The 19,480-nt window shown below is 34.9% G+C and overlaps 1 protein-coding gene across 7 annotated transcripts in view; it reads right to left on the bottom strand.

Annotated features, from left to right (window-relative positions):
- Positions 1–19,480, bottom strand: part of RALGAPA1 (Ral GTPase activating protein catalytic subunit alpha 1) — a 256,935-nt gene that overhangs the window by 132,920 nt on the left and 104,535 nt on the right. For 5 of the 7 annotated variants that reach the window (XM_024551309.4, XM_071221931.1, XM_024551306.2 and 2 more), the window contains 7 exons: positions 11,766–13,301; positions 9,900–10,024; positions 8,630–8,846; positions 7,116–7,292; positions 4,824–4,976; positions 531–724; positions 180–278 (listed from right to left, as the gene is read on the bottom strand). In XM_024551309.4, coding sequence (XP_024407077.2) covers positions 180–278; positions 531–724; positions 4,824–4,976; positions 7,116–7,292; positions 8,630–8,846; positions 9,900–10,024; positions 11,766–13,301 — 2,501 coding nt within the window. The remainder of the gene's footprint in view (positions 1–179; positions 279–530; positions 725–4,823; positions 4,977–7,115; positions 7,293–8,629; positions 8,847–9,899; positions 10,025–11,765; positions 13,302–19,480) is intronic. The other 2 variants (XM_024551310.2, XM_024551311.3) reach the window with 1 other exon arrangement.

The raw sequence follows: 19,480 nt of genomic DNA, 5'->3' as shown, positions 1-19,480 counted from the left end.
TGTACAATTATTTCACTATGCCCACTCCACTCCGTATTAACCCTAAATGACTAAAAATTAAGTGCCATCTAGAAGAAAGATTATACAAGAGCTCTAATATCTGTTAAATGTTTAAGACTGACCACACACTTATATGCTAAATGAACTGTTTACATTGATATTTTATTTATTAAGCTTACCTTGAAAAGCCAAGGTGTAAGAATTCTCAGGGGAGGAATCAGTATTGGTGGAGAAGGGGAGGTCAGATTATCAGTTGAAATGCCGAGGTTATCTCTTATCTGTAATTTTCAAATAAAATGTAACAAGCCTATGAAAAGTGTTCTCTCTTCCAATTTGTTTTACTTTAAACTTGAGATTAAGCCCAGTATATACCACTAACTACATATTTAATCATGGTTAAGTGACTTCATCAAGGTAGCACCAATTTATAGTAAGGGGGTAGGGAGGTGGTGTGACTATGTTATTTAAGGCTTCTACTTCTTAATACTTTATTTTACTTTCCTTCTCCCCTTATACCTTTTCGTTTGTACCTTAGCTAAATTCTGCCAAAGTTCACAGAGGTAATCAAAAACTTGGGCATGTATTTCAGGATCCATAATGGCATTGACATCTCCCAAAATGCCTAGCATTCTTCGCCACATCACAGTAGCAACATCAGCATGCCATCCTGTGAGAGTACCCCCTGCCATCACACTACAGCACTCAGATGGAAATTCACTGATTTCTATAAAAAAAATACACAAGTATCAGTAATTTTTCTGGACAATTAATCACAAAAACACGAAAGAGTTAATCTGAAACATCTACAAAAGTGAGTAAAAGAAATGACAATATGCAGTACTGTTAATTTTTTTCCTGATAAGGTGAAAACATTATCGGTTCATAATTCCTCATTATGGCAATATTACTTACTCAACAGTGTTTCTATCTAGATTTGCCTAAGGAGAAAATGATGAAATACCAGATGGAGAAGTTTATGTTTGATATAAAGATCATATTTACAACTACATACTCTACCTAATAACTACTTCAGGTTTTATCATCAAATTAATACAAAATCTCAAGCTGAAGGTAGAATCCTGCAGGAAGTCTTTATAAGTCTGTTTCTTTGTAGTTAAAATTTGCAAAGAAATATATTTCACAATTATGCCAGAACTAGCGTTAAGCGGGTTATCAAATGACATGGAAAAATACACATTTAACTAAAATTTTAAAATAATCTAAAATGTCCATAATTATATTTTTGGTTACTAATATTGGCAAAATTATATGTAAGAAATACAGGTAACCTTTGATCTTAGTGTCATTTCTATCACTAATTATGTGATGTACAAGCTACTAAAACACCTCCCCAATGCTACACCTTTTTTATCTGTAAAATAAATGGTTTAGCTGGATATCATTATAGGTCTTCTCCAGCTTAAAAAAATCTACTATTATTAACTTTTAAAAATGTTATTGAATGTATTATTGTGACATTGGTTAATAAAATTATATAGGTTTCAGTGTACAATTCTACAATACATAAAAACCTATTATTCTATTCAATGTATATAGTGCAGAAGGCAAAATCATTAGAGAATCAGCAAAAATTTTTGTTAGATAAATTCTCAATGTACTGATAATGTATGTTGGTTAGTATCTGTACATCCTTTACTCTTAATGTTTACCTTTTTTCTCTTTGCTTGTAAAGTGTACAATAATTGACTGTGTTATTAAAAAGCTACTGAAGTCTTTCACAGTAATAAAAAAATAGGCTTCTGGTATAAACCCGCTAAAATAAAACAAAAGCCTGCAGTTTTAACCATCACTGTTAAGATCTCCTCTCTCTACAGACCTGTCATAATATAGTGACAAATCAACTGCTTTGTCTCTAAGTTATCCTTCTCAAAGTAAAGCTGACAAAATTTAAATGATTATAAAGCAAGCAACAATGTGTGATTCCTTCAATCCCAATTGGGCTGGTGGTGGTGTGAGGTAGCTATAAATGATATTATTGGGACAGCAGAGACCATGTGATTATGAACTAAAATTACAGTGATGTGTCAATATTAAATATCTTGAATGTGGACATTATATTGTGGCCATGCAAGTAATAAATGTATACTTATTCTTAGGACATTCTTGCTGAAGTGTTTAGCTGTGAAGAGTCTGATATTTTTAATTCACTCTTAAATGACTTACCCAAACCCCCCAAATTTAAAAAAGGTATGGTGGAATTTTTTTTTGTGGGGGGTGCCTGTGTATGCAGATGCAAAGGGGTAAAGAGGCAAAATGTTAACTGGTGAATTTACCTAAGGGATTTGTGGGTTTTCATTTTACTAGCCTTGTAACTTTTCTAAAAGTTTGCTTTTCCCCCCAAATGTCAGGAAGAAAACAGACAACAAACAAAAAATTGCAAGCCAAAGGAGGAGAGTAAAAGTCAGAAACCCACAGACAGATAATTAAGGCTATGTAATTCCAAGGTAATAGCACATTAATGAGTACCTTTAAAAAAAAATGGTCATATGGTTTTAAATTCTTCCCTTTGGTCAAAGGGCAAATCCACTACATTACCAATGAAAATCACATTTTGTGTTATTTATTGTAAATTATCTCATCAACTATGTCCTTGACCAAAGTTTTTAGCATATTTGCAAAATGACTTCTTATCCTAATGTTTATTACATCATGTAGGGCTTAGCAAAAATAATTTATTTTTTAATTTGTAGTTTTTAAGGTTTCCTAGTCACTTTTTAACATTTCCTTAAAAATAAAAATAAAGAGCTTCCCAGACAAGAAAAAACTAAAGAAGTTCATCATCACTAAACCATTATTATATAAAATGTTAAAGGGGCTTATTAAATAAAAAGATCAAAACTAGCGACAATAAAATGGTAATAAATACCTATCTATCAACAACTGAGTCTAAAAAACAAAGTAAGTAAGATCAGAAAAGGAATTATGGATACGAAGAGCATTTTGATGGTTGCCAGACAGGGAGGGGATTTGGGGGGATGGATGAAGAGGTGAAGGGATTAAGAAGCACAAATAGGTAGTTACAGAAGTCATGGGGATATAAAGTACAGTATAGGAAATGGAGTAGCCAAAGAACTTACATGTTGGGAACCGCTATGCCTGGTTTCAGAGACTATAATCCCCCGTGGCTAAGGCTGAGTGAGAGACCTTGGGACCCTAAGCCACTAAGGAGACAAAGCTTATCTCCCTGGCAGGAGCACTGCTCTGCCCACTTTACTTCACCCTGCCTGGCCCCCAGTGCATGACCAGTTAGCCAATGACGGGTAAGATTCCTCAAGGGAGGGACGAACCAAGACAGGAATGGCCACAAGGGGGCCCTCAGGGAAGGTCTGGGGGGCTATGGAGAAAGGCGATGATGGACCCTCACCCCTTGGCTTTGACGTAGCCTGAGTCCTCATTCTGTCTGCAAGAAGTCTCCTAATCTCTTGGCTGCCTTAATTCCCCTGCTTGACCCTAAGCCTGAAACAATGCTGGAGATGGGTGCAGCCCTTTGCTAGAAAGGGCAGGTTCCCTGGGGTGATCAGGCCTGAGAAAGAATGCATAAAATTCTGTGAAACCTGCTTTGTTAATACCCTCAATTTAAATGATAAGGGTCCAAAGCATAAAATGAATTTGTTTCCCCAAAGTTTTATGGTCCTTCAGCTATCTGGCCCTGACTCAAAATTAGCCCTCAGAGTTCTTTGAATGTTATCTATTTGATTATTATTGACTGACAATGATTGATGAACTTTCCATATATGTCCTGTATTCCTATGCAAATTAAGCCAGTAAGAGCCTGACAAGGCAAGGGTCGGTGTGCTCTCCTCTTGAGAGTGTGGCCGAGGCGCTCCGAGGAGCGAGGAGCTCTCCCCTTGAGAGAGAGGCCGTGCCATCCCTTTTCCTCCACAGGACTCGTAGTCCATGTGAATTTGTCTTGTCTCAGCCATTAACACCGAGGACACTGCTTGCTGGTGTCCGCATCACTTATACGCATGATCCATGGACATGAACAAAGATGTGGGGATTGCCTGAGGGAATAGGAGGTAATGGGTGGAGGGGTGCAAAGGGGGAAAAATTGGGACAACTGTAATAGCAAAATCAATAAAATATAATTAAAAATAAAATAAAAACACTCCATTTGGGTGGCCTACTTTATAATTAAATTCAGTTGACACACTTGTAGAATCAAAATAAAAAAAATCGATTTATGTAATCAATTGTTTCACTAGAAGCCTGATTAGCAAATGATAATTCTACTACTTTCTCTTTTGAGTCAGCAGGTTCTACAAATACATCATTAAGAATAATGATGCTAAATTATGTATTTCCTGATTTAGCAAATGAATGGCAGTGTATCAATGATAATAGAGGGTCTGGCACAAATAATGCCCCTCTTTTATCATAAAATCATAAGCACATAATTCTTTAATATAATAATATCACACTCAAGCACACCATATGACATTTTAGATGAAATGTTCAAATTAAAACTATAAATTATTACATCCATATTATTACCCTACCAACCACATTCAAGCAGGCATTACTTCTGCCAGACCCTGTATAACACAAAATTAATGCAATCACTAATGCTATAACTGTAATCAACTATGATAGAATAACAAATAACAAAAATCAGAGTATAAATATCTTTCTTTAAGAGCAAGAAAAAAAAATATAGTAACAAATTTCCAAAAGACTTACAAAATACTACATAATAAATACGTATATAATACATAACCAAATTTAAGATGCCTTATTTTAAGATCTCTTGACACTAATGCCCTGAAAGGAGAAATGACAAATATCTAATTTCCAAATATTGCCTAGGTCATCTGGCGTCTGAAGAACAGAGTGGTGGAGCTTCTCATCAAGCTGTAGGTCCTTCTGTTCCATATGATCTATATTCAGTGTGGAAGGAGAAGGTGTCTGTGACCTGGATCCCAAAGCTGAGTGAACTGGAGAAGCACTTTCAGAACCTGTAGATATAATTTCACAAAATTAGTATACAGAGGATATTCAATACCCTCTACCACAGGTATAATGCGTAAAGCCCCAATAAAACAGAAATTAAAAACTGAAAAGCTAAAAAAGGTTATATATTAGACAAAGAGGTAAAATCATAATATTATATAAGACTTTGTACCTAGGGATCTCATGTCATGTCTACCATAAAACTAGTAGGAATTAGAATCAGACATACCAGTTAATAGGAGCCATCAGTGAAAGCAAGAATCTCTACTCCCATTCCCGGTACGGCTTTAGAAACTCTGGTACCCACTGCTATTCTATTTCGTTTACTTCACTCTTGGGGCCATGAGCTCTATATGCCACCACCAGTGCTAGCCTAATTACAACGGTCCCTGGTGGTCCTTGAGTCTTTAGTCTCCCTCTCACCCCTACTGCTTCTTCCCAATCCATTCTCCATAAGACAGAAAAAAAAGATCTAACAATCTAATCTAATAATGTCACTCCGTCATTTAAAATCCTTCTATGGCTCCTTAGTGGACTCAGCATAAGCCCAACATCTTAGTGTGTTTTCTCGTCTATCTGCAACTTTCTTACTGCTCTACTACCCTTCTAGTACAGTGATTTTCAACCTTTTCCATCTCATAGCACACATGAATTAATTATTAAAATTCTGTGGCACACCAGAAAATGTATTTTTTGCTGATCTGACAAAAAAAAATAGGTATAATTTTGATTCATTCACACCAGAGGGCTACTGTTGTGTGGCTGGGTTTTTTTTGGGGGGGGGGGTGGCAATCTAAGGTTAAAGAGGTCACTGCCCCTGCCTAAATAGTCAGGCATTGCATGTTTAAAAATTCTTGCAGCACACCAGTTGAAAATCACTGATATAAGCCATTAGCTCCTGTCTTCCACTCAGCCCCAATTCTGCAACCTGTTAGGCTACTGTTCTTACTTATCCTCTAATAGAAGAGATGTAGAAGAGGCAGAGTATGAAAACAAAGGATGGTTTCCTGCCTATCCAGTACTCCCACTGGCCAAATTTCATCTGCTTGAGCCCTGGCCAGTGTGGAGCAGCTTCAGTTGGAGCTGTGTCCTGTAAATCTGGTCAGGGCACGTGCCTAGGTTGCTGGTTTGGTCCCCAGTAGGGGTGGGTATGAGAGGCAACCAATCGATGCTTCTCTCTCCCACTAATGTTTCTCTCTTTCCCTTCCCCTCTTTCTAAAATCAATAAGCATGTCCTTGGATAAGAATTAAGGGAAAAGAAAAGAAAAAAAAGGCTCCCATGGCCCCAAATATCCAGGTTTCACAATGACTTAATGTTTTACCTTAGAAAAAAATTTCATCTGCTTGATCTGGCTGAGGAAATATGTCTAATTCAGGCATGCAGAAATCCCTGCTCCAATCTTGCAAGTTCCAGCCATCCTCAGGATGCAAAAGCCACTCTACTGATCTTTAAACTGGAAAGGATAATCTCCCACCCAAGGGCACAAACGGCAGTGGAAATCAGAGCGAATCTGGCTCATACAGTGGAACTCCTGAACCATGGGCCACTAGCTGCTCGGGCTCCTGAGGACCACGGCACTAACTCTGCAATGCTGTGATGCCGTATTTCACAACTGAGTTTCTTGGATCTGACTTGTCATGTTATCATTGGGTTTGACTATACAAAAAAAATTGCTGAAAGGGATAATTTACTGTATAAACACAGAATATTACTACATTTTAAAAAAACAGGCCTTCTAACAGGCAGTGCACTTTAGATTTTCTATAGTACTTTCCCAAAGAAATCTAAAAAAATCTAAGTTGATTCTGAAAGACAATGAAAAAGGCAGAGTACAGTGGTTCTTAACTTTTCTGTGGTTATCTATATAAAAATTGCTGCAGGAAATGCTCTGGTGTAAACATACACAAAATTTTTCATATAATATTAGGAGTTCATAGAGTCCCCTGAAGCTTATCCATGTAGACTCTAGGCCAAGAAACTCTTACATTAATTTTTTTCTCCATTATTACATAAAGAAGAGTAAAAAAAATATTTAAACAGTAATAAGTAATACTTAAAATCTATCAAATCAAATTCTAAACTGAAACTTTGGTGGCTCTTAGGAAAATGCATTTAAGGAATACATTCCCTTGAGTAACTTTACCAGTAACTGTTGCAACTTCAGCAGAGAAGGCTTGCTGGTTAAGACTGCTTGTTTCAGAATCTATGTGAAGTGTGGTGAGACTGGCCACTTCTTGCTCTTCCGCACTCTGATGAGGACCAGAACCTGAATCCACATCAGCAGAGGATACAATCCCAGGATCAGCTCCAAAGCCAAAATCTATAGGAAGAAGAAATGCTAGTACCGAAGTCACAATCACAAAACAAAAATATTTACAAAAAAGACACAGCTACTTCAGCAAAATGATTAAACATTAACACTCCCCTGAATTTATTCTATTTGTATACCACTCACACAAGCGTAAATAATAATGCTTGGAAGTTTATAGTTAGAAACAAATTTTTAAAGGTTCACATAACTAATTATTAAAAACTTAATGATAAAAGACAGACAGACATATATCATCGTTATTCTTATCCATGCTTTGTGTTGGCTGGTAATATACTTACTGCTTTTCAAGTATTTTATTTACTTATTTTACTTTTTAAGTTTAAACAAATTTGATATAGTCCAATTTATCTATTTTTTAAAAGATTTTTATTTATTTATTTTTAGAAAGAGGAGAAGGGGAGAAAGAGAGAGAGAAAGAAACATTGATGTGTGAGAGGTACATGGACTGGTTGCCAATTGGGGACCTGGCCCACAAGCCAGGCATGTGCCTTGACTGGGAATCAAACTGGCGACCCTTTGGTTCTCAGTCCGGGCACTCAATCCACTGAGCCACATCAGCCAGGCCTCAAGTATTTCATAATCTGTAGTACAGGTATATATAATAAAAATGGTACATATATGAGTGACAAAAATAATTTTTCTTCCACACCATATTCCCAGTCTGAGGTCAGAGCAGTTAAGGGGCAAACATGTAATTCTCCAATGTATCTCCTCACTTGTCACGAACTTGGCTCCCAAGGATTTAACTTTTTAAAAATTTTGTTACCCTTCACTGACTACCAAGTGTAATACAGAATTATAGCAGAAAAGCTATGTGGTAGTGATACAGTACCAAAAAATACCATTGATGTCATTTTAACATGAAGTAATTGTTCAAGAAATGCTCTGGGTACTGGGCATTGAACGTAACTGTGTTGCACAGACTGAACGCTGAACGTGACGAGACAGTGCTTCCCAAGTGTGAGTGCGTGAAATAGTGCCAACTCATATGCATGACTGTCTTTTATTCTAGTATCAAGTCCATTCTAATTTTTTTCCTTTCTACATTTTTGGTCTTAAAATATAATTAATTTTATGACAGGACAGTGTACTTTGTTTTTTTAAATGCCTTTAGTTTGCCAAAATACAGTGGCCTCAACCCAAAGTGATTCCCTAAAACTTCCTTTGGAATTTCACTTAAAAAATGAAATCAAAATATGTGGTAATCCCTTGCCTAAGTAACATTAGAGAGGAAGGTGACAGTCATGTGACCTGTAAGTCAGTTTAGAACAAAAAACTATCAACAACAAAACCCCCCTCATGTTCATATACAAAAAGATACTTGCTGTCAAATTTCCGGCCATCATATTGGAAAGCACTGAAAGAATCTGAATGACTATCTGAGCTGATGAGATCACTGCTCCCTGCACTGGCAGGAGAAGTCCATTCTGAAGGTACCCCTGGATCATCAACAGGGCGCATTTGGTTCTGCTTGTTTAGAACATCAGGGAGGTCTTTGGGAATTTCAAGGCTGCCTGGACTACTTCCTCTTCTTGTCATAGTCTAAAAATTCAAGAAACATTTACCATTAAAAAAAAAGTTTTAAAATTCTCATTAAACAACTGAAATCTTTAATTTCTAAGACAATTATCACAATAAATGTTGAAATTTAGGGCCTGAAGTAGGAGGGGGGGAAATAAACTAACTGAACAAGCCACATTAACTGTATGGAGTTGGGAGCCTGAACTACTCTTGGTCAGTCTATACCAAAGACCCAAATATCAGATGGCGCTGGGCCTGAGACTCTTAAGCCTCAAAGGATCCATAAAGTGATTATAAGTTTTGATAGTATAAAGAGCAAAGTACTCAAATGGAAAAAGAGGAAGCAGTTAGAAGAGACAAGTAAGGTAGGGAGAATGATGACAAAGAAGTTACTCTATAATGATTCTGTAACTTTGCCTCACTTAAGAAGAAAAGGAACAAGTAAAAAAAGGGCAAGAAATATAATGGGCCTACAAACTTTCATTAAAGACAAGCTGAAACCCAAAAGGAATATGACCATTCTAAGAAGTACTTCCACATATATTAATCTTTCCTTAACAATTAAGCATTATTAAGCAATTAAGAAAATAGGCATTATCTATTTTCATTTTGTCAAAATTCAAATACTCAAAATAAAAGTAACTTTAAAATCTACTTCGAAGTTCTCTACAATGATTAAGAAATTTATACTGTGAAAATTACAGGAGTTTGGTGAGAAAACCTCCATTGTTATTTTTCTTGCTAAGGGCTGTCAGCAGACACCAGGGTAACCTATGAGCAATCTCAAACACAGAGGGAGGACTAGGAAGGTGGTGGTTTATATCTAAGTAGTTGAGTAAACAGGTATTCTAATCTTTTACTCTGGTCAAAATGATAAGCTTGCTTGTTTTCTGTCTTTGAATAAAAACATTAAAATATAATTTAACATTTTAACAAGAAAGGGTTAAACTTTGGGGGAAGGCTGTTTTGAATAAAAACTTCAACATCTATATTATATATAGATGTATATAGGTATACATCTTTTAGTTTCTCTAGCCTCCTCTCTAAAACCAAATAAAATAAAATAAGACTTACTGAGGCATTACCACTTCGAAGTCGTTCTGCTATAAACTCATCCATCAGATCAGGAACATTAGTATTGCTGCTGCCAATATCACTATTAAGAGGAGGCAGTTTTGGGCTCATGTCCTCTTTATTGACTAAAAATAAATAAATAACTATGTATAGTGAGGAAAGACTTAACTGCATTTTCTAAATTTGAAACAAACAAGAACAACCCAAAATAAATTACCTATGCCATATCAATTATTTGCCAAACATGCATTTATAATTTCTTTCCTTTTAGATTTAATTTTAAGAATTAGTAAATTGATATTTACTTCATTTAACTAAGCAGATGTTAGTCAATCTTCAGTATAACCTTAAACAGCAAGAAAGCTTATAGATAAGCACTAGTTGGAGTTAGGTTAATATTGCCTATAAAGAAACTGGTATATTTATATTTCTTTCCATCTCTATGCTTCTAGTTAGTCTTAATTTATAATTCTATTTTTCCCGAAAGAATATTTGCAAGAAATAGATCCCTTGAATCTACGTGAATCTACTGGGATATAAATACATTTAAGTTTAGATATTTATAAATAAAAATTCTACGATTTTGACATTTCTATTCACTATAAAATATAATTTTATTGCTTTAACAAAAGAGATTTTCACAATTTTCTGTAAAAAGAAAAACCCAAAATAGTTATTTTGATTTTTTTAATGACTACATTATAATTTACATTAATAGAAAGCATTCAGCTTGGGAAATTAATTTATAGAAAGTAAGATATTTATTTCAGTATTATGCTCTTAAAAAGTTGATTTCTCTGCAATGAAAAGAAAATCAGCACTGTTTATACTCCTAGTTAACTACAAAGCATTTCAGGTTAAGAAAATACATAGATCAGAAGCTCATCGTGAAATACCATTATCTTTATATGACTGGCCAGGCTTTGCTAAGCTGTCAAATACTGCCCTCAAGTGGCATTAATGGCTCAATGCAAGATGCATTCATTATACAGCGGTCTGTTAATCATGCTAACAAAACCATGTTAAACAAATAAAATCAAAACCTACCTTACTGCTGAAAATTAATTTTCTATAACTGTAAAGTTATTTTAAATTTGAATCAAGATAAAACAGTTATCATAATGTCGCTTTTTGCAATCTGTCCATAGAGGTTCCATATTTAAATCAGGATTGGCTATCATGAAACCTTTATGCACATCTAAAATCTCAGAAAAGAGAAAGTAATGATAAGTGTTTGAGGACATGACTTGCATTCTATACAAATGAATCAAAACTACAAGGCCTATAGCTTGTTTGGAAATCACTTAAATGAAATGTAACTAAATCCACTTTGAGATTTAAGAAATAACTGCCTCTTCATTACAGTTGACTAAAAATGTTGGTGCTGATTGTAGGACTTTGATTCCCATTATGTTACATAATGTCAAAGTAGCAGTCTACCAAGAAAAAAAGATAAAAATAAATCAGCAGTGAAATAAATGGATTCAATGATATAGCTGGTGCCCTTTTAAACTATAGGGGGGGCAGTATCTCAGAAAACAATTTCAAGGCTCATGTAGTACACACTCAGGGAAATATCTGATTTAGACAGCCTTTGAAAAGTCATTAAAATTTTCCTATATCTTCCTCTTTCTTATCTGTTCAGCAGCAAAGAGGTTCAACTAAATGCCTTATAAGGGAAATTAGTAATTCAAATAAACATTTTATGCTGGGAAAAATACAGCTGGGAAAAGGCGCATGCATAACCAAACAGAGAGAAAGCAGTGACCATCCCAAAGCTTGATTGCTTATAGCTTGCTTCAGTTGCGTTAAGCCAAACTGGTGCTGTCTTTCTCCTTTTGCGCTCTGCACATTGTGAGTGCTCACCTGCAGCTTTCCTTCCAAAATAGCCCATTACATGACTGTACAGATCCCTCAGTGGCGCCTCTGGTGGCATTCTGTTCTGCCTCTGTGGGGAAACATTTGCCTTCGGCTTTGAAAGAGCATGTACAACAGTTTTATAAACGCCACCCAGGGAGCCCTGTGGTAATCCTGCCTCATGACTTGATGATCTAAGTGTACTACGACTACCCAAATGATTACTTGCGATTTCTTCCTTTTGTAATACGGTGGGTATCTCTGTAGATTCCTTAACTGTTTTACTACTTACTGATGTATTCATTGCATCTAGAGGTCTGTACACGCCCGGTTTCACTAGCTCTGCAACAGTATTTGAGCTGGTATGGGGGTTGCTGGTGCTGCTATTGCTACTACTACTAAAGCCACTGAGCTTCCGCAGTCTCATCTTCCATGGAGCCTCTTTGTTTTCCAGAGGATTATAAAACTGAACTGATTCAGTAGATGGTCTAAAAGTAACATGAACACTATTTCGTTTTTTGGTAGCGATTTTCATGATTTTGGCTCTATGAGTTACTGTTTCAGACAAGCTCCTTTTGGTTGGAGAAAGCTTGCTGGTGTTTGTAACGTGAGGCATTCTACGGTTAACAGGTGCCTTCAGTGAGGTTTTCTTGGCATGAATAACGTGTGGGACAGTTTTTTTTTCATTAATTTGCACACCCTTAACCTTTTCAACTAGTGTGATATCTACACAGGCATCTAATTCTGTGGCTGCTTGTCTATACAGATATTTCCTCTTTTCCTTATCACAAGAGCTACCTGAACTGGGTTCCGATGACTGTTTATCACTGTTTGGTAGCTTGGATTTTTCAGAAGTTTTCATTCTCATAAAACTATCTAATTGGTTAGACGCACTATTACTCGTGAAGACAGATGAGTTTTGTTCTTTTTGAAACTGTATGTTTTCAGGAGTCCCAACAAAAGAGGAGATACTTTCTAATTTATTTTCCTGGTCTAAGTATTCTAGTTTATCTAAGGATGATCTTTCATCCCTACTTACTGCAATAATCACTTCCTGAGAAGCTGCTTCTTTACCTAACTCATTTTTACTGTGATTTTCCTGGTTTTCCTTAAAATATTCTTTCAGGGAGGAAAGAAGATCGTCATCTCCTTCAAGGTCAATGTACTGGATTTGTTCAAAAGCTGAATCTGCAAGTTCTACTGGATCTATTAAGTGACAAAGATGGTCATATATGCTATCACCAACTTCCAGAGAAGACTCTCTACTATGAGTATCAGTTATGTAGCTTTCAGTGGATCTAGTTATTGACGAAGCCTCTGTGGAACTCTGCAAGCTTGGCGCATGACGGGACGAACTGTCAATGACAGGAACTGCACCTTTGGCTCGTTCAACAGTGAATGGTTCCAAGATGTCAGAAGTGCTGCTACTTCGAGGCAATGGCTGCTCCTCATTCAAAGCACCGAAAACTTCATTCCCGGTGTCTTCACTTTGTGAGAAATGTCTGACTCTAGTTGGGCGGGGAAGTATTTGAGTATCATCAATATCTGTAAAAAAAGAAAAATTACGTAGAGTAGAACAATATGAATATGAAAAATAAGTTATTACTTTCAACCACACCCTAATAATATGCTTAAAAATAAAAAAAAATTCTGATTTTTTTGTAAGCTCAATGAAAGAAAACATATAAAAAATACAAATCTGTTTTTAAATAATGATGGGCACAAGCCAATACAGCATGTAGTGTCAATGAATTAGCAAACTACCAGAATATACTTTAAAATGTTAACATGCATAGAGACAGTGAGGTGATGAAACATTTGGAAGTGCAGTTAAATATAGAGCTGTGCCAATAAATCAAGCAGTTCAAACTGCTGTTCAATTTTTCCTACTTATTTAAGTTCCAAGCAGAAAAACTAGACCTTAACATAGAAAGTTGATCTAAATATACCATTGTAAAATCTTCCAGGGTCTCATAAACTCCCATTTCCTTCCTTATCAGGCAAGAAGCACCAATTTTTCTTCAAATCTTGCCTATCTGATTGATCACATATTACAGATGAAAATCTCCACCCTCCTCCTAAAGTTCTCTTTGTCAGGAAACTATCTGTTCTATGAGGTTTGTATTTACTTTTATTATAGTAGTAATGTCAATTCAGCCCTATCAAATAAAATTAATACATTGTTAAAACACCATTTAATTTAATTTACTAAGAAGACACCTTCCCTGCCTATCAGTGGCCCTTTCCATCAACCATCAAACCATAAAAACTGTACCTATGTCTTCTTACAACTCTTTTTAAGAATCACAGATTTCAGAATAAAAGTGAACATTACTGATTATCTACTTTAACTCTCTTACTGAAGATACTGAGGTCCAATAAGGTGAAGTTACTTTTTCAAATTTATAATCATAGTTTGAGAAGCAGGCTTAGTGTTCTATGTCATTACATTGTTTTTACTGCCTGAAGTGCTCAGTATATGGTAAATCCTCAAAAATATATATGAAATAAAAAAATACAAAATAAAATAATATTTAACAGATACACACAAATTAGAAATTTTAGAAGCAAAATACAATGTCTTTGAATCCATCATGGCCTTTACATTACCTAGAAATGACTGAAAAAAAATTTTTTTCAGAAGCCAGAAAAATAAAATAAAAAAAGGACAAAGTCAAAAAGTCAAATGTTGCTACTCATTAGGCTTGTAACACAAAGGTTATGAGTAACAGAACTATAGGTGAACAATCAAAATGAGACGATTTAGATACAGAGTAAGACAGATCTTCTCCAAGATCACAAGGTAATTTACTGATGGTGCTAGGTCTAGTACTTAAGTTTTCTTACTCTGGACTCTGAGATCAGTTTCCGCATTACAAAGTGGGGGCAGTAATTCCTAATATTCCCAGGGTTCATCCTATGGATGAAAGGAGGCTGGTCTTTCTGATATGTCATTCATATCATCCTTTTTGCATGAAGTCCAAAAAAACTACTTTATGCCAAATCCAGATCAAGAGAAATTTGTATTATGCCAAGACTCCACCATATTCCTGAAGATACACATTTAGACTCCCTACAGAGGTAAATATATAATATCAGCTAAATCTGTTTTGTGATTAAGTTGAGAATACTTAATACTTTAAATGATGCTGGCTTTCTTCTTCATGCCCTCCATTTAGAAATTCTTCTACCTGAGAAGTAAGACACGTCCTCAGAATCTCCATATTTATATATTTATGCTCATTATTTACTATTGTAGCAGATAACTAATGTGTATTTGTATATGTTGATAACTAAGTATTTATCTCCCAGAATTGATCATAAGAACCTCTGCATAGAAGACAGAGATTATATTCAACAGGCACAAAATATTCTAATAGGATTCAGCAAAGTTTATGAAAAATACTATATAACTTTTCTATAAAAATTCTTAACAATTTTGTAGTTAAATTTTTATTTTATCAACCCCAAATTCAAAATCAAGACTGTAAACCTTATTAAAATCTAATGTTATGAGACTAGCAAATAAATAAACTTTATAAAAAAAATACTTTTATTTTTTAGCTTTATTTATTGATTTTCATAATTTTTCCATTCTAAAGCCACTGAAGATTACTGTGAAGTTCTATTTAAAAAAATTTCTTCACAAACTTAGTGTTCACCTTTCATATTAGAAAATTTAACCATTATTTTAGCTTAAGTTTTCTCCTTAAACTTTTGTTAGCACATATATCTAGAACTTTTATGCCAGTTTAAGATTAAAAAAAAAATCAGTATTTTTCTATCGATAAAGTAGTGTCAAAAAAATGTAAGGTTAAACAAAAAAGTTTTTGAAAGTTTTAAGCTTTAAATATAGGTCTTACATGTGCATATGAAAATGGTAATTGCAAAAAATCAAAGAAAATAGTTGCTGACAGGAAACCAACGTCAGCACTTGCATCAATGACTCTGATAAGCCTTAAATTTAAAGAACTTTGGTGAGAAGAAAAAAACAAATAATAGCTAAGCCATATATAGTCTTTTCTTCATGCTACATAGTGCTCTAAGAATCTTACATATATTAATTCATTTAATCCATCTAAAAACGCTGTGAAATAGGTGTTGTTATCCCCTTTTTACAGATGAAGAAACTATTTAAGTGACTTGCCAGAGGTTACAAAGAAAGTGAAGAGCTGGGATTTGAAAGCAAAAATTAGTCCATGTTCTTAATTTCTCAAATAATGGTATGCATTTATGAAATAATTCATTATTTTTTAAATTGGCAAAAATTGTTATTAAGTAGCATAGTGAGATAGCACCATAAAGATAAAAATCTTAGAAATCAAAACTTAGTTAAGCCCTGGTTGATGTGGCTCAATTGGTTGGAGCATTGCCCTGTAAATCAAGAGGTTGCAGGTTCGATTCCTGGTCAGGGCACACGCCTAGGCTGTGAGTTCCAACCCTGGTTGGGGTGCATGCAAGAGGCAACCAATGTTTCTATCTCACATGGGTGTTTCTCTCTCTCTCTCCCTCCCTTCTCCTCTCTCTAAAATCACTGAGCATGTCCTGGAGTGAGGATTAAAAAACAAAACAAAACAAAAAAAACCTTAGTCAAATGCAAAATTTGTAAATTGTTCAGAAGAAAACAACTGGTGAAGTTTGTATTGGATTGCTGAAAATAATGGTGGCATCAGGTTAAAACAATAATGGACTTCACAATAATGTTATTATGCTGCTTGTTTTTTACCTTGAAAAATAACAGGCTGTAAACTAAATTAGTTTAACCTAAAGTGTTAGGTTAAACCTAAACTGAATGAGCAAAGCAAGAAAGAAGTTTTTTAACAAACTAAAAATACTTTTGTACTTTGAGAAAATGCTTCCTGTAGAGTCTACAAAGTACAGAAATGTCAGTTTTATCTCTGAATTTTCTGAATGTCTAGCATTAAAGTTTTCTGAATTAAAAAGTAGTTTTTTCCTGAATATTTTGTTTCAAAGAAAACTTTTCTTTGCTATTTCAAAAGATAAGCTGTAAATTTAAGTGTAATATTAGCTTCTAATATGTAAAAAAATAATTCTTTCCACTAGAATTTGATTTGTATTAACACCCTAATATCCTGATTGCTTAAATAACTCTTATCACATAGTAGGAGCTCAACAAACAGTTGTAGAAGAAAAGTGTCTTTTGTATTAAAAATTAGCAGTCACTCATTAGTTAAATATCAAGTTAATTCCTCAAGGAACAAACCTTTTAAGTTGTAATACTAACATAACACTAGAAAATTTTAATAATTTCTAAAACAAGGTACAGAATCAAGTGCCAAAATCCCTTTTACCAAAGTTAAATTCTATTACTGGTCAATCACAGTAGCTTTCAGTAATAATATACATTTTTACAGCTCCTGGATTCATAAAATCATTTATATTAGTATATTGAAATTGAAGTCACTTTGAAGCTCAAGATTTTTTTTCTGGAATTGCCTAAAGTTAAATGACAATGTCTGTTATGTAATTTTTACCTGTTTTAGCAAAAATAGCAATGTACCTTCAAGGTACATTGTAGTTCTCCTGTAAGAACTACAGAGCATCTCTTTCCATTTTTACTATTAACAGAGGCCAGTAAAAACTCTACATCTTTTTAAGACTAGACAATCAATTTGTAGGTAATTCAAAGCAGTAATTACATTATTGAAATGAGATGAAAAGACTAAAAAGCAACAAACCAGGTTCATTAATTTTAACTTTAGACCACTAAAATTTAAACCACTAAACTATCTTTTACTCTTTTATCCTTCTAATATTTTTCTGCTGACTCTTAAATTCTGGGTAGGCAAGTGACCACTCATCATCTTTTAAGATAAGAAAATTATACTGTTTGTTTATGAACAAGTTATATTATACCATGTTTACATTAGCTTCAGATTTTTGAGATGTACTTCTTAAAAAAAATTAACAAATTATTTCATCAAAAAAGTTTTAACTTAGAATTATGCTTAAACCAGCGCATTATAAGCAGAAAAGCTGTAAAAGGTTACTCTCACATATTGATGATAAAAAAGTTTTTTGGTTGTATAAAGGGCCTACTTGTTGATTAGAGGTGGAAAATTCTCTTCCTGATCAGGCAGAATTTAGGAACGTGATGGGGTGTGAGAGAGACCATCTTCTTTCGCCTAGTACTCAGAAGATAGAAGTAAAAAGATAAAAAATATTTTGCTCTACAGAGCTTGCTTCAAATGATAAAGCATGATCAGCACCAGCAGTCCATGTAGCATGGCCTAGACAGGCTAGACTGTTAACGGCAACCAACATGGCAAAGGAGCAGTTTGGAAAACTAGTTGAAAGTAGGTGGGCAAACAATTTCAGGGTGAGAAACCCATAGTACTCATTTAGGAAAGAAGAAGAAATAGGTGTGAAAGTATAAACAATCCATTTTTCAACATGCTGTTGTTCTTTTGCATCCCTTCTTTCATTAAAGTATTGTTTTTGACAGTAAAAGCTAATCTGCATTAGAACCATTATTGGAATTTCTCTAACTTGTTTTTCTCTAACTTGGCTTCTCTAACTTGTTTATCAGGAAAATTAAAGACTGTTAGGCTGGGCTATCCAATGTGTAGATGTTGAATCTCCAACGTCTAGAGAAAGAACAGGGAGCGCGTGCTTTGCCCAGACACCAGTAAGCTTACAGAGTTTAAAAAAATGTCAGATCCCTATGCATCCCCCAACATAGAATATCAAAACCTCAGGTAGGGAGCCTGGAAAAAAAAACTTTTCAACAACAGATGAATTTGAGGTTTAGAATTAGTGTCACTGACACAGTGCCAATGCCCCTGAACTAGTTTCCAGAGCTTAAAGTCTTCAAGGTCCTGGCTGGTGTGGCTCAGCAGGTTGGAGAATCGTCTGGTAACCCAAAGGTTGCAGGTTCGATCCCCAGTCAGGACAAATACCTAGGTTGCGGATTCAATCCCTAGTCTGTGCACTTATGATCCCCAGTCTGCATGCATGGGAGGCAATCAATCGATGCTTCTCTCTGGCATTACTGTGTTTCTTTCTCCCTTCCTCCCTTCCTCTCTTGCTAAAGAGCAATGAAAAAATGTCCTCGGGTGAGGGAAAAAAAAAAAAAACTCTTCAAGAATATTCAACTGTTCAACTAGTTTAGTCTGTATAAAGCTGTAACACATAGCAACACACTCTGAACAACAGAATGGAAATCTAACATGGAATACTTGGAGGAAAAGGAGGAAAAAAAAGCAATGGACAAAAACAGGGTATTTTGAAAATCAGTGGTCCATTTTTAAAATCTAAGTATGTTAAAAAAGAAAGGAGTTAAAAGTAGTTTCCTTGTACCCCCATAAGAGTCCAAGAGTATCAGGTAAATATTGCTCTGGAAAATTCTACTTCTAACCAAAAGCTAGAGTGATTGTTTATGAGTAGGTTCATTGTTTCTTTGGTGAAGGCATTACTGACATCTCAACTCTTGATCTTAGATTATGAACTCAGGAAATATTTTATTATGGGTTCAATTAAGCCTGGTCATATAAGAGAAAGATAAACTGTGAAAGAAAATTTTCCTTTATGTAGTTTACCTTTCTTACTGTCTCTGTACATTAAACTATTCTAAAGTATAATCTACTCAAACTTTGGAGGGATTTAAGACTGACTTTCTTTAAATCAGCACTATTTTAAAAAATCTGTTTATTGGTCCAGTTTGGCTTTGTTGGTTAGAGTGTTGTTCTGTAGACTAAACAGTT

This window comes from Desmodus rotundus, chromosome 7, assembly GCF_022682495.2.
Source record: "Desmodus rotundus isolate HL8 chromosome 7, HLdesRot8A.1, whole genome shotgun sequence".
NCBI lineage: Eukaryota > Metazoa > Chordata > Mammalia > Chiroptera > Phyllostomidae > Desmodus > Desmodus rotundus.
Note: the sequence above shows the minus strand (reverse complement) of the source record. Positions and strands in the feature narration are given on the sequence as shown.